At 43.6% G+C, this 12,889-nt stretch overlaps 2 protein-coding genes across 3 annotated transcripts in view; both read right to left on the reverse strand.

Moving 5' to 3' along the window:
* Window positions 1-2,081: 2,081 nt before the first annotated feature.
* LOC310853732 (FYVE, RhoGEF and PH domain-containing protein 4-like) lies at window positions 2,082-11,376 on the reverse strand. 2 transcript variants are annotated; one of them, XM_083758147.1, is made up of 13 exons: window positions 11,251-11,376; window positions 9,983-10,128; window positions 9,270-9,426; window positions 8,477-8,615; window positions 7,277-7,335; window positions 6,017-6,160; window positions 4,876-5,048; window positions 4,760-4,790; window positions 4,420-4,503; window positions 3,552-3,677; window positions 3,151-3,300; window positions 2,870-3,019; window positions 2,082-2,729 (listed from the first exon to the last, which is right to left on the reverse strand). In XM_083758147.1, the coding sequence occupies exons 1-13, from the start codon at window positions 11,314-11,316 to the stop codon at window positions 2,409-2,411; spliced, it is 1,746 nt and encodes a 581-aa protein (XP_083614273.1). In that variant the 5' UTR covers window positions 11,317-11,376; the 3' UTR covers window positions 2,082-2,408. The 2 variants fall into 2 exon arrangements, with proteins under 2 accessions (XP_083614273.1, XP_083614274.1); XM_083758148.1 differs by lacking the exon at window positions 11,251-11,376 and having other exon boundaries at window positions 9,270-9,372; window positions 9,983-10,081.
* The window catches only part of LOC310879762 (protein bicaudal D homolog 1-like), a gene marked incomplete at its 3' end in the record, with an annotated part of 62,975 nt that continues 61,460 nt past the window's right edge, over window positions 11,375-12,889 (reverse strand). Inside the window, exons 15-17 of the mRNA XM_083794592.1 lie at window positions 12,234-12,463; window positions 11,442-11,633; window positions 11,375-11,379 (exon numbers count right to left, since the gene is read on the reverse strand). Of these exons, the coding sequence (XP_083650718.1) occupies window positions 11,375-11,379; window positions 11,442-11,633; window positions 12,234-12,463 (427 nt within the window). The remainder of the gene's footprint in view (window positions 11,380-11,441; window positions 11,634-12,233; window positions 12,464-12,889) is intronic.

Genomic DNA, 12,889 nt, shown 5'->3' on the forward strand with positions numbered 1-12,889 from the left:
AGAAGGGTGCAGCGAATTCACGACATTGAGGGGTAAGAAACCATCCCGGTCGCGTGGTTCATGTAACGCGTGTCACTGTGAAGGACTGGCCCCATTAAGTGAACGCAGTTGGCGTAAGTGATTTGTTTTAATAAAATAAGTGTTAAAAAGCTACATATTGTGATAGTACTCATTGCTATATAGTGTTTGTTGCAGAAACATGCATCTAGTCTCTCCAGCTTTTTATTAAACACAAAATGCATTTTCAGAAACTGAAACCAATTTTTATCTAATCAGGACCAGGATACAGATTAAAGTTTGTCTGCTCATTTCGTTATGGCATCTATTGCAATTCCACTTGTTTAATCATTAAACAAGTGGAATTGTAAGAGATCATAGAGCCATAAAGAAATGACAAAGTCTATAACATTTTAAGCTCATAAATATAGCTACTCTCTCCTGATTGGCCTATAGGCCTACCTGAAACTGTATTTTCTGTTTATTAATAAAGTGCTGGAGAGACAGTGAGACCAGCTCTGTTACTGAACAAACACAATGGTTACTTTCAGAATGTAGTGATTTAACCTTTTAACTAAAATCTTTTTGTTTTAACCAAAAAATATCGCTTTAGGCTACACTACCTTTAAGGTGCCCTGATTGATTGACATAAAAAAGGCAAACCCAAAATGCAACACTTTGTTTTCAAGAGTTACATTACAAAAATCTCTCTCTTTTTTCCTATTTGCCAACACTGCTATTTTCAGCAATCAATCAATTTAAATTATTGTTTATTAATTGACAAATAATGTACAAATAATAACAAATAAACTAATTTTATTTAAATGTGGTATAGGCTAAATAGTGAAAGTAAAACCAAACCAGATGAAACCTACATTTTTGTTTCGATTATTTGGCAATAACGATAGCTGTGCAAAAAATATATATGTTATAGTTTCCAGCACGAATTTGATGTAGCCTAATGTTAACATTTAGGCATGAACCTGTGGTCTTTACCTATAATTGCCTAATTGAAATCTAATAAAACGGTCGTCTTACCTGCCAATTTCCTGGGTCAAGTGAAGGATATTATATTATTATTCAAATCTAACGTTGTCAGGTAAAACTTCTCAGACGTTTAGGCAAAAAGGTCACAACACAAACATTGAAACAAGTGTTTGTGCACACTGCCTAGCAAAGGGCTTGTATTTAACTATCTATAAAGTTGCCTCCAGCTCTACTGAAACCCTATTGACTGTCTGGCTGACAATGTTATCTCACCTAGATAAGTGTACTGTAGCCTACTGTAACCTGTACAACTAGTTGAACCTGGTATTCCTGATTTGCTTTGATAGGCTATGGCAGGGTTCCCCAATACATTTTCCTTGACTTGACTTCCTTGACTTGCATACCAGGCTGGGGGCCGAGTCTGCACGTGCGAGGTCGAGGTCTTGCCCTGAAAATTCATTTTCAGGACAAGACCCCATTTGAAAAGGATGCCCAGTTTGACATGCATAGGCTACTGACCCCCATTTAATGCCATTTATATCTGGGACCCTTCCAAAAAATAAAAAAAATAATAATAATAATAATAATTCTTCCATGGGCCACAAGGGGAACCCTGGCGTAGCGCTTCACTCGGTGGATATAGGACTATATAAGACTATATAGTATATATATATAAGACTATATAAGACTATATAGTATATATATATATAAGACTATATAAGACTATATAGTATATATATATAAGACTATATAGGACTATAAAAGACTATATAAGACTATAGTATATATATATATATAAGACTATATAGTATATATTATATATATAAGACTATATAGGACTATATAAGACTATTTTCGCAACCACTATTGCATGTAACTGAAGGTGTTTTGTGTTGATCCAAACAGTTAATGCCACACTTAACACATTTAGTCTTATATACACACTATAAAAAAAATTGAAAATCTAATTTCTAGCAATTTTTGGATGTGCCAATATCTGCCATTGACACCAATTATACATATCTCAAATTTGAGCTGGATGTTGAATTGTTCAAATAGTTTATTTTACTTAAAAAACCCATTTCCAAAGTGCCGAACACACATGACAAGGTCAACACTGTGGACAGGATACACTTACATACATATCCCAACATTATCCCATGAGTTCATCTCCGTTATCAAGTTTGTTAAAACAACCGATTCTCAACGCTGGTCCACCAGGGGTCAAAGACGACCCTAATGGGTCTGTAACTCAGAGTGTCGTTTATTTGTACACCCTTAAGATTTAAATCAACATGGTGAATTTTACAGTGTTGATTGGGGTCTCAGAGATAACCCATTGTGCACAGAGTTACAGATTGTCCATTGGCCTGCAGTTGAGAACCAACCCAGTGGTTTAAATCAACATGGTGCCATTTCATCTTTCAGGAGTTGTCTCCCTTCGTGCGGTCGTAGAGTCCAATTTCATTGTCCATGACCTTTCCATTTGTGACATTGTGGGCGCCAACCACAGACATTTCTCCATTAGTGGCATTCCCGTTGCCAGTCGGCATCTCGCTCCTCACTGCAGCATGTAGGACGGCCAGCCAGCGCTGCTTGAGCTCCGGGGAGTCGCAGCAGAACACGTGGCTGTTCCTGGACTTGTGGAGGCGGAAACAGGCTTGTCTATGGAGCTCTGGAGACGCCCGGGGACAATCCTCCACGCTGTAGCCCAGCAGAGGCACTCTGGACAGGGGATTCACATCCTGGTTGTTGGGGGGGGTGGGGGGGGGGGGGAGAGCAGGAATACGTGAATCTCTGAGGTTTATTAATTAGTATTACATTATTTGTTGTTCTTATGTTATTTAATTATGTGTAATCAAGGCATCATTGTAAACAGGTGTACCTGTGGAGAAGCGTAGAGGCAGAGGAGTGGCGGTTCAGTCCTGGGGATCACGGACCACATCCTCTGCCAGGCGACGGGGCCGTCCCCGTACTGCAGGAAGCTGCTCATCTCGCCGCCACTGGACACCTGGGGGAGAGAGACGTGATCCCACTGGGACCGAGGAGGGCATAGGCAGGAGAGATCAACGTCGAAAACTAGAGCATGGCGTTCTTCAACAGTAGAGCGGCTTGTTTTTGTTTTGTTTTTTACCCACATGTTGAGAACCACTGAGGTTAGCTCACCTCCAGTGACCTCCTCGTCTTTCCTTCACCCCGCCTCTCTGGTCTGCCCCGGCCAATCAGGACGGAGTAGCAATCTCTGCACACTTTGTTCAGCTTGTTGCCGTCGTACTCTAAAGCCACCTTGTTGTCTGAACACTTCCAACACACCACCTATAGGAGAACCGAGGAGACAGACACACGCAAAAGGACGGCATCGGTGAAACCGAAGTTGCTCGTCAAGACAGGTCGACCTCGACAATGTGCCATTTGCCCTCCACTGAGATACAGCCAGAGCAGACAAAAATGAAACATTAGTACATTATATTATTACATTATAATGAGCATTCGTGAGGACCAATTATATGAAGACGGGGTGAAAATGGCTGAAGTCTTCCTTTTAAGTGGTGGAGAGTGTCACTCACACAGCCACAGGCTCGACAGTGGTGCCTCCTCCGGGTGAGAGCATTGAATGCCTCCTGACATTTCATACAGACGGTCACCTCATTGTCCCTGATCCAGCGAGGGGCACGCCGACCCAGCTCCTCCGTCTGTCAAACACACACACACACACACACAAATAAATAATACATTTCTCTGCTTTACAGAGATGTGCATTACATTCACCCATTCACACACCGATGCCAGAGGAAACCAAGCAAGGCACCAACCTGCACATCGGGAGAAATTTGGGGTTCAGAGTTTTGCTCAAGGACACTTCGACACAGACTCTGGGGGAGCTCGGGTTCGAACTGGGAATCTCGCGGTTCCCGTCCGGTCACTCTACCCCTGAGCCACTGCCGTCACAAAACATGTCTGCTTTAATTAATCACCATAACCAAATAAATTCTAAATAAGTTTTAAAACTCTGGATTAGTGCCAACTAAAATGGTCTATGGTAACCTGTGCATTATTACATAAAAATAGTTTAATCGCCAATGGCTTCCAATGAGTTTTAACATTAACCTTCAGCCAGAGGCGCTGATTATTTGGGGGACCAAAGTTTGGGAACACTGCTGTGGGAGTCAGTCTTATCAAGGATGCCCATACCAAAATGACATACTTCCATAAGTGCCAGTCTTTATCAATCGATTAGGTCTCAACAATAGCAAAACTATTTGTATGTACAGTACAGTAACGTGTACTTTGCTTTTTTATTTTATAGTGCAATGCCCATAGTGCTGGTTCAAGTCTGCCTGTTCTGCAGAACTGCTGATCCAGTCACTTCACACTTCTCAATGTACTTCCTTGGATCTTTGGCAATGAAAGAAAGAAAGAAAGAAAAAGACTTACGGTAACTTCTGCATCTATTTCTTTGGAGGCCAGCTTAAAGGTTCCATGTATCTTCTGATATTCATCAATGGCTTCCTGAATCACCTGGAAAAAAGCTCTAGCTTTAGCCATCATCGATATGTATTGTAAAGAGATGAACATCTTCCCCCCCCCCCCCATTTTTGAGGGGCGCTAGCCCCTCCTATGCCCAGCTTTGTGTGTCTGTGTGTAGCAAATTTGAAATGATTAGATTGGCTGAGCACGGTATGAGATGTATGATGATGTATGACGACAAGAGCACCCCCTCACTTCACACGAGTGTGTGCATTTTTCTGCAGTACTGCAGTTTCATCTGCAGTACCTTTATCCAGTCGTCTCTCTCTTGTTCAGAACTGAAAACGGAAAGAAGAATTACTTGCAGACTCTATAACTAGTCGGCAACTTGCAGATCGACAGGTCATTGAAGGACAACCCCACCTGGCCTGCAGCTCGAGGGTCTTCTCCATGCCAGAGACCTGGAAGGTGTGCGGGTGGTCCTCGTTGGTGGTCTGCTGCACCTGCATGCCCTCCACTCGGATCTGCGTGCGCACAGCCAAACGCTGTCCCAGCAGGCTGAACTTCGGAATGCAGCACAGCAGGAAGTTGTTGAACTGAGAGGGAAAAGAGAACGACTAGACTTTTTACGGAAGGTCACATCCCAAACCTTAAGCATCATTTTAAAGTGAGATACTCATGCGTCAATGTTCACATTGTGTCCCAGGGGATGGCAATTTGCGATCCATCTACATGTATAGACATGCGTTTTCTTGTCTGCAACCACACAGTTAATAGGGACTTTCAAACTGGGATCCCTATTTTTGGCCATGTCAATATTGGTGACCATTTTCTGTGAACACTTTCAAGATTTTCAAGTGGGACTTGATCTAGAAAGTAGCAGTAGCAGGCCTATGGAGTACAGTAGCAGGCCTATGGAGTACAGTAGCAGGCCTATGGAATACAGTAGCAGGCCTATGGAATACAGTAGCAGGCCTATAGAGTACAGTAGCAGGCCTATAGAGTACGGTAGAAAGTTTCACACGAATGCCGAGAAGCTTGAATCTCAATTTAAAATCACCTAGAGCGGTGTCCGTTGGGCACTGGCCTACTTGGATCGATGCAAGTTGGAAAAGCATGCCCGTTATTCTGTCTGTGTCCCTTTTATGCCCATTATATGGAGTTATTTTTCAGGCATGCCCAAATATGGAGTCTATGCAGGTTTCGGAACATAATTATGTCGTCGGAACAGGCGATATATAGGGGTAATCAAAGGCTTTTGTGCTGGTTCTGGACAACCGGCTATCCAACGGCCTCGACACCGGGTTGTGGGGGTGTGGAACGCGCAAACAGTTCTCGAGTTACGTGGATTACAGACGTACGTACACACAGAGACGTGGTGCCTTTACAGATATAGGACCAGTGCCCGTGGGGCACTGGTCTACTTGGAACAATGCAAGTTGTAAATGCATGACCCACCCAGCACCCACCAGTGCATTTATAGATATAAGGTTTTAAATATGAAGTTATCAGTTATCAGTAAAAGTAATTTAAAGCACCGTGAAACAGAAGGCTTTGGACAAACCAGGAAGAGACAGCGCTCCATGGCCGAGGCGTTCCTGGCAGCCAGCTTGAGGAGGCGTCCCTCCTTGAGGAACTCGTTGGACGGGTTCACCAAGTTCTCCTCTCCGATCATCTCATTGATCTCCAACAGTCTCTTCAGCCTCTCCTACATGGGCAGCAGTAAACACTAGAATGAAAGACTGCAATGGAGGAGAAATGTTGCGTTCATAATGACAATTAAAAAAAGAAACCTGCTTAATTGGTTTAATCACTTCCGAACTAGCCTCGGAAACCCAGGCGTTTATTTACAGGGAGGGAAAAAAAAGTCTGGGTCCGAGTCCACTTCAATTCGGCATACAGTAGCGCAAACGTCGCTCACTCTCTGCTGATTTCTGATCATCTGCACCTTGGTTACATTGACACACACGTTTCTCCCGGCGGATCCTGCCGAGAGCTGCCTATGCCATAAAAAGCATAGGTGAGTTCCAGCTACTTCCAACCTGGCATGCCCATTTTGTATGGGGCATGTCATTATAGGGGGAACTGTTCAAAAATGTCCACACATTGTGAAAACAGCAGATCTAAGAGCTTGTAAAGTGAGCTTGTATGTGTTGTATTGTTTAGTCACAAGCTCTAATATTGATGACATATTTACAAAACCCACACCACAGACACACTTAACCACTTTCACTTTAAATGTTTTCAAAAACAGCAGCTCTACAAGCCAATCTACAAGGTCACATCGGAGATGTAGGGAATGCATTTTAATAAACATAAAAAAAAAAGTTGGATATGAGGTTTCTGCCCCGACAGCAAAGCTGTACATCTTGTACACAGACACTGCACTGACAAACTGTTTAGTGTTCTAGAGCAGCGATTCCCAAAGTGGGGTCCGGGGACCCCCCAGGGGTCCTTGAGGGAGTTCCAGGGGGTCCCCAGCTAAATGATAGTTTGGAACCAAATTGACTCTTATGGGTCTGTAACTCAGAGTGTACAAATGGAACCAAAATGTGTACAATCAATGTAAATTGGGGGTCCCAGAGATAGAAATGCCATTAAATGGGGGTCCGTAAATAAATGCAGGTCAAACTGGGGGTCCTTGAAATTAAACGGGTTGAGAATCACTGCTAGAGCCGTAAACATCTTCTTAATTAGTGTCATTTTGGGGGTCCTCAACATGAAAATGTTTGGGAACCACTGTTCTGGAGCAGTAGTAGTGTGGTGACAAACTGTGTAGTGTTCTAGACTAGAGTAATAGTAGTAGTAGTGACTGGCGTCATACAGCCTGGTCGATGGCACTGTTGGAGTGAATGGCTGCCATGGAGATGGTCTGCAAAGATTCTGTGGACAGAGACAAAGAATCACAGACTAAAAGATGGGTTTTTACTGGTTAAATAAAAAGGTAAAAAAAAAAGGATGTCTGTAAGATCCCTAGATAAATAATGCAATCTGAATACATAACCCCCCAAACATTAATCTCCTTACACAACTATATTTTTCAATCAAGTATGCTGTGAGCATGTCTTGACAAAAATGCTGCAAATGCCGAAAATGACGTTGCCGCATGTGAGGTTACATTATGCTAGCGTATAGTTTGTTAAACAGACTGAGCTGCATCATGATGGACTGCACTAACAAATTGAACAGTACAATGTTTATCTATTTAATTTATTTATTTCCCCCTAGATTTGTTTTAGGCTTTTCTGCCTATATTGAAGTGAAGATTCGACAGGAAAGAGGAGACGGGGAATGACACACACCGAAGGTCATCGGGCTGAATTAGAGCCTATACCGTTATGTGGTATATGCCTGGACCGCTAGGCCAGCGGGTGCCCCAACAGTGCAAAGTTTGATGATTCAAATAAAAAAACCAAGGCTGAGATGTTAATAGCCAACGTGTTTAGCCCCAGAACTCGTGCGGGATATTCTGAAATAATGAGCCGTCTCCTCCTCCTCCTCCTCCCCCCGCCGGCTGCTACCGGTGAGCAGGTGGATGCAGGCCCTGAGTGTGAGAGAGTGAGAGACAGCTGATTGATACACCGTCATTGTGTGGGAAAATAGGGCTGGGAAAATACGCTATATACGCCCCTCCCCAACCTGTCCGACCCGTTCCGTATTGCCGGGAGGCTGCCAAAGTTCTGTACTAGGAACCTTCTAATGAACGGTGCATCCATTCATGGAACGAACCAGGTTGTCGGGGTCATTTTAACTCTGTGGCTCTTCACTGGATCAAGGGCCCTCTTGAATATCTCCAAAGCCCATCTGACCACCTAAGGGCTGCCATGTTAAGTGGTCAGATGGGTGAACCGTGTGCCACTTTTCAAAGCATGTTTATTTTAATGATCCGTCAATTGACTGTGCTCCGGCTAAGATCAATGGAACTAATTGTAGTATACTTTAAAGATTAAAAAAAAAACAGCTTTTTTGAAGAATAAAATCATTAAAATCTTAGCTTTTGGCAAGAATCGCTGCATTAACTCACTGTGAGCCAGGTTGTAATCGGGGTCATTTTCAGGCAGTTTCCTCAGGTATTCCCGGAGCAGCATCTCATAACGAGGAACCCTCTGGACCGGCTCTAACATGTGGTGCTGCAGAGTCAGGCTGCCACACACGCCCTGGTTCTGAGAGGCGGCCGCAGACATGGACACACACACACACACACACACACACACAGAATAATATTTATGTCCACATAAACAGAAGCACGAGATTGCCTTGTACAAAAGTACATAAACACTGCCAGTATACAGTCAGCTAATATCGTGTCTGTGGGAGATGGGGTTTTGTGGAGCGTTTTTTTCCACCGCAAGCTACTAGTAGAAGGTAGTAGTGGGGTGCCCGCAGGTCGGTGTTTTCTCACATTCCAACCACATTCTGGCAGCCAGCTCATGAGACTCCCAACCCACACCTCCTGGTATTGAACCCTGCTGCCGCCACTATTTTTCCAACGACGACAGACTACTTTTTGGCCGATAAAGTAGGTTAGGGTTAAGGTAAGTTTTAGGCATAGCAAGTGTGAGGTTAATGTTAGGCATAGTTTTTGTGAGGTTAGGGTTAGGCATATAACCACTTGTGTGCGGTCCAAATGAACACAGCAGAGCGCTCCCTACCCCACTGACAACCAATCGCAAGCCGGTTTTTCAACTCATCTCCTACGGACACAATATTCGCGTACAGTCAGATAATAGGAAAACGAGCCAGTTACAAAGTGCATATAAGGCAGAACATTGTTACATAATACACTGGGAACGCTGGTGTCCGGCTGCAGTCCTAACCTGTATGTCTTGAATGAGGTTCCTGAACGCAGCTGAACGTTCTGTCCAGGTCCTCAGAAGCTCCATGGCCTGGTCAAAGTTCTTGACGTACTCCGCATACATTCTGAGGAAGGGAGCATGCTGCAGCATTACGTCTCCAAGGCCCGGGTGTTCCCACCTACGTTGGGCCACAGTGGGAAGGTCAACAGTTCATCACCTTGGCATGGACACATCGACGGCCTCGTTAGGTCTTTGCGTAATTTTAGGCGTCCGGTTGATTACACACTGTAGTCTCTCATCACCTTTCGCCATCTTGTGCTTTTTAGGTCGCTCTGAATAAGGGCGTCTTCTACAAGCCTAAAGCAGTCGTTTCCAAACTCTTCTGGACCCACTGACAGTGGCCATCTTTTTGGCCGAAACCAGAATAATATTTATAATACAAAAAGAAAAAGGGTCTTATTCCACCAACTGAGAATAGAAATAATCTATCTTGTGTTGTGTTTATAGCAGACTCCTCACTCAAATATGCACTTGCAGTTTGGGCAACTCGAAAGCAAACTACACATGCCCCGACATTTTATTTACCTGCCATAGTGTCAACCGCTTACCCCTGTGTCGGCTCGGTGGTTAGACTGGCATATTCGCAGATACCGATATGACCCGATATGACCAAATAAGGGCCGATCCGACTTTTCCGATACCGATAACAGTATGGAGACATCTCTAGGACCCACCAATGGTCCATGCGGTGCTGCAGGTCAGGCATGAGGAACTTGCTGTGGAAGGAGTGGATGGAGGAGATGTTGGAGAAGATGCTCCTCACCACCTCTGGAGGAAACGAGCCTCGAGCAGCCTCTTCCGTCAGACGCACACAGAACACCTGGATAGAGGGGAGGGAGTTTGAGAACCACGACATTAGCATGACATGAGTAAAGAGTCTTTGCTGTTTCAGAACATTCAGTACAGAGTTTCTACTCCGATAAGGTGGCACTGCACAAAAGGAATAATGCCTAAAACCACAACCCATGGAAGTCAACTATAGTACTTCCATTAGATACAGTGACATCCTTGATACAGTGACAAATTCCCCGGTTCGATCTGCCTCTGCATCTCCAAGTTTTGTCAAGTGTCCCTGCGCTTTCGGGCAGAAACTTTGTATCTCCAGGTTGTTTTTGTAAATTTAAACCCTACTTCATCATACAAGAGTATCAAAAGTATGGAAATAGCCGATATACAAGCCAAGTCTGCCATCGCAACTAATTTTACGAGAACATCACAAGCTCTACACAAATCTACAAGTTGTGCTTGTAGATCTGCCGTTTTCAGTATTTTCAAATGCTTTTTATTTTTGAAATTATGTTTGTATAGGTTTCCGCCCAACAGCACGACGTGAATAACATAGCTTGAAAACTTGGTACGTCATGCTCCCCAAGGATGACTGATGTTTGGTGACCACATGGCCTTTCTTCTAGCACCACTCTTGGGTCAAAACGTCCACTACACAAAATATCTCTAAATCGATGCTCTTATTACTCTTAAGTCTTGCTATGAAATAACGTTTTAATTTAATAATTCCCCATCTGTAACAAATCAAATCTTGAGTAAATCAGAGATTAAAGCAAAAACATATCACAATATTGTTGATGAATTGAATACATATAGGACCACAAGGGAAAACAAGACAAAATATCTGACCTGTACCTTGTGCCGTTTGCATTTCTAAAGTAAGCAAGCAATCAATCAATTAATTAATCAATCACGACTTTTGTTAATCCTCCACACTAGTGCCAGGTTTCCTAAACAATTAGCAGAATAATAAGCAGACATGTAGAATTCTGATGCATTAGGCATTATCATTCTAAACCTACAGTATGTCCATGCTGTTATACACATTCAGCAAACCAATAGAACCTGTATTCTAATTGCTAGGCTGACCCCACTTTCAGCTTACGAAATGGCTGAAAAGACTATTGGAAATGAGGCCAAATACAGCATTACCAACCTGGTCGAGCAGGTGGAGCCGGTCCACATAGGCCTTCTCCGTCTGCAGGAGCTCATTGGCCGTCATCCACAGCTTCTGCTCTCTGCTCTCCTCCTCCTCCTGCTGCTGCTTCCTCTGTAGCCCCTCAGTCTGGAGGTCATCTATGGACCCCTCCAGGCCGCGCCCATTCTCCTCCTGCTGCTTCCTCTGACGCCCCTCAGTCTGGAGGTCATCTATGGACCCCTCCAGGCCGCCCCCGTTCTCCTCCTGCTGCTTCCTCTGACGCCCCTCAGTCTGGAGGTCATCTCTGGACCCCTCCAGGCCGCCCCCGTTCTCCACGGACGTCCCACTCCAGCAGAGGGGCGACGGTGACACGGTTCTGGTTCTCCCTCCAACGCCTAGGGCTGTCACGATCACACCATTAACGGTCACACAAATAATTGCGATTGACGATTTAACCCATTCTGAGCCGAGATCAGATTCTAAAAATGTCTGTTTGAAAATGACAGTTTTCTGAAAAAGCTATGTTTCTATGTCAGTCGTTCTTCTATTTTTCAAAAATAGCTAAAGCATAACGTAATGCTAACACCAAAAGGGGTTCCCACCTAAAATGGGTTAATTGTGTTTTTTGCATTGAATATTGGAACGTTACAATTTGTATTTCCCTTTTATGCGCCGTAATCACAAATTGCACAGGGCAGATCTGACAATTTTGACAAATCAGTTCAATATACAAAACAAAAATCACAGACACATAATTGATTGTTTTCTTGTACAAAAATATATACAAAAGTGGAAATAATAGTTGATCTACAAACACGTCACTTTGTAACGTGTAAGCTTGTAGATTTGAAAAATATGCATGAGAAAATGTATGGACATGTATGGAGAAAATCTATGGAAATCTTTCCAACATGGAAACAATTGATGACTATGCAAAAGATATTGTGATTATCTGAAATAATTGCAATTAAGCCATAATGTAATAATTGTGACAGGCCTACCAACGCCCCCTTTGCCTTCCTCGCTCGCCAGGGGGGTCACGCCATTAGCATGTTCCAGGGAGCGCCCTGTGGTGCCACTGGAGTCGAGGTGGGCCACTGTTCCGTTTGAGAACGTTTGGGAACGTTCAAGTTTACAATTAGACGGCACTTTGGTCCTGGCGGTGGACACACTGCAGTTGGTAGACAGCAGTGGTTTCAATGGGGAACGCCCCCGTCTCACAACGGATTGACTGGGGGAACAAAATGTAACGCTTTGTCATAAAAGTAGTGGTTACAGTTAAACTCATTATAGTGTGCCGTTACATTGAGTCTATGGTTTGTCTTATAAAGACAAATCAATGAAACGGAATAAAAGCTTGAACCTAAACAAACATGGGTAAATTCTCCTTCTATAACACTGCCACCCAAGTGTGGAATGCCCTGACCCCCTCCCTCAAAAAATGCAAATCACTGGCATCCTGCAAACCCACCTTTCAGCAGGCCAAAGGTAGAGGAAATGATTGCTCCTCCTTTAGTAAAGTGACTACCCCCCCCTCTTTATAACCTTCTTTTTGCCCCAACCTGTACATCTTTTTTTTAGTATCATTACTTATTATGATGATTTGAATTTTGTTGTTTATTTTTCATGTCATGATTATGAATTGAATACCCAGGAC

The sequence above is a fragment of the Protomyctophum parallelum genome (genome assembly GCF_964188405.1).
Source record: "Protomyctophum parallelum genome assembly, chromosome: 22".
Taxonomy (NCBI): domain Eukaryota; kingdom Metazoa; phylum Chordata; class Actinopteri; order Myctophiformes; family Myctophidae; genus Protomyctophum; species Protomyctophum parallelum.

Bases quoted from the DNA above. Each gene is read 5' to 3' on its own strand.
- LOC310853732 (XM_083758147.1), bottom strand. From the start codon at position 11,316: ATGACGGCCAATGAGCTCCTGCAGACGGAGAAGGCCTATGTGGACCGG. The intron at 8,616-9,269 runs GTTAGGACTGCA...GCCGCCTCTCAG, and splicing joins ACCTCATTCAAGACATACAG to AACCAGGGCGTGTGTGGCAG. The intron at 3,301-3,551 runs GTGAGTGACACT...GTTCTCCTATAG, and splicing joins ACTGTCGAGCCTGTGGCTGT to GTGGTGTGTTGGAAGTGTTC.